General features: G+C 36.3%; 1 protein-coding gene across 1 annotated transcript; it reads right to left on the reverse strand.

The window, feature by feature from the left end:
* Window positions 1–583: 583 nt before the first annotated feature.
* Window positions 584–868, reverse strand: LOC149818106 (auxin-induced protein 15A-like). The gene has a single exon (XM_089986149.1). It carries the CDS (start codon window positions 866–868, stop codon window positions 584–586), a length of 285 nt encoding a protein of 94 aa, XP_089842275.1.
* Window positions 869–2288: the final 1420 nt, after the last annotated feature.

Consider the following 2288-nt stretch of genomic DNA (forward strand, 5'->3'; position numbering starts at 1 on the left):
AAGCATCTTTTTGGATAAAACTTTGAAAAATAAAAAGAGAAAATGAAATTCTGACTTTATTGAAAGTATGCAAAAGAGATCATTCTTTTGCAGGGGAACATTCAGAACCAAAAAACTACAATTAGAAAATTTACTTAAAAAGAAAACTCAATTATGGATCCATTTTTATCTGATCCCAGGTTCAGATCACACTCTTGATTTTGAATCCCATAGTTCCTATAACCTAACTTGATTTTCAAGCAAAAAAACTGTTATATGTGCCCATTTTTTATGTTTTAGAACAAATTAAGAGCAAATTAAACTTGTCAGAATTGTCTACCAATTTTTTTATGGTATTCTTTCAAAATGTCTGATCTGCAGAACAAGTCTAAGATTCTTGGCATGTGCTTGGATGATGAAAGTATGAACGAAATAACCCATTCTTCCCAACATGCCCTATCCTACAGAGAGAGATCAAAACTTTGAAAGTATTGATATAAAACAAATTTATGGTTTTGTATACAACATTGGATTTAAATCCCTGTTTTTTTACAATTGTGTATGTGTATTGACTCTTTGAGATTGGAGTAAGATATGTGCATCTTCATGCCAATTGCAATGTGAGAGCTCTGAAAACATCCTCACTACATGGGATGGTGAGGCCCATGTTGGGATGGAAGCCATACTCCTCTTCAACTTTTCTTAGTAATTCCTGAAATGTAGGACTCTTCAGGTAGGATGTTGGAATCACAAACCGCTTCCGATCAGCGCCAACATAGACTGCAAAGTGACCCTTAGGGATTTCAACCCTTGAAGCTGACATATTAGTATTGAGTACCCGTCGAAGGACATTCTTAGCAAGGAACAGCTGTGGCAAAAGGGGAGCCATAATTGTAAGGAGAAGAAATGGAAGATGGAGTAGAAGATGACTATCACTCAAGTGATTCGATGGACGATGAAAATCTTTTCCTCAACTAACCTTATATAGAGCATAAGTCACAAGGGAGTGAAAGAATGCAAGACGTAAATTTTGCAAGGAGACATGTTTCTGCATATGCATGTGGTTGCTTGTCCACATCCTTGTCAATGTCTCACTCAAGGGCCTACCTTGCCTAATATTGAATCCTCATTTGCATTTGCTCATTTTACCTATGTCCAATTGTCTTGTTAGGTATCCACAAGAGCATCTCAGGGATCAGACAATATCGGCTGCCTTGCACAGTTAAATAGCAGAAATGGGAGACAGGCCCAATGTGGCAATCTATACATTAAGGCGCACCAATAAAATCAGAGGGCTGCCTCTGCCTATTATTTTGAAGGGTTGGGATGAGTACTCTTAATTCTTTTTTTTTCACATAAAGTACTCTAATTCTTGTCTTGAACTTCACACAGTTCTCTCTCTCATCAACTTTATATGATGAAGCTGACCACAAAGATGAATGTGGCAGGGTTCTGTAATAGAAATCGTACCTTAGGTCGAGTGGTTTCAATGTAAGAACGTGATTCTTTAACCATAGAATTTTTTGCAACATAGCCAGATGATTGAAACATGATTTGACTGTACAAACCATGATATAGATCATACCCATAAGAACCCTTTTTTATGAATTATATCCATAAGACTTGATTGGCAAAAAGTGAAGACAATAAGAAAATACAGGTGGCATCTTCAGTATGCACACCATAAATTTAGCGTCAATGAATATTATCTCATTATTGCTCATGAATTGTTGAAGTAAATATAACCAAAATCTGACCATATAGGTTGATTTATCATGGTTGCTATATATATATATATTTGCGTGTGTATATGTGTGTGAACTGAAAACCATACATGGTGCATGAATGGATAATGTTTTTTTATAGAATCAATGAACTGGAGGACATTTTTGTGTACATGCATCATCATGATTATCACATGTAATGTTCAATGGAACCAGAAAAAAAATTCTGAGGAAGTAGTTGGCAGCAACTTTTTAATTTCAAGTACTGTGACTGTGAGTCCCACTTCCATTTTAAAATAAAATATGCTTTGACTTTCAGCAGTGCCAACAGTTTTTGGTAGTGCCAACAGTTTTTTAAGTGGACAAGTTTTCATACTCAGCGCACTCCTTTTAGCATACGACAAAGCAAGACTGATTCAATCCAAGTTTGGGACAAGTTGTTGTGGACATCCAACGTGGGACTGAATGAATGAGTTGAGTTAAGAATCCATGTGGCTGCTCTGCTAAAACACTTGCAAGAAAGATGGTTCAACAAGCTTTTAGAAGCAATCAATCATCATTGGTAGCTCACACTCCAAAGGGACA

Source organism: Nuphar pumila, chromosome 13, assembly GCF_984573655.1.
Source record: "Nuphar pumila chromosome 13, dmNupPumi1.hap1.1, whole genome shotgun sequence".
Classification (NCBI taxonomy): Eukaryota; Viridiplantae; Streptophyta; class Magnoliopsida; order Nymphaeales; family Nymphaeaceae; genus Nuphar; species Nuphar pumila.

What these genes read in the sequence shown, in the direction of transcription:
- LOC149818106 (XM_089986149.1), bottom strand. Translation starts at nt 868, where the DNA reads ATGGCTCCCCTTTTGCCACAGCTGTTCCTTGCTAAGAATGTCCTTCGA.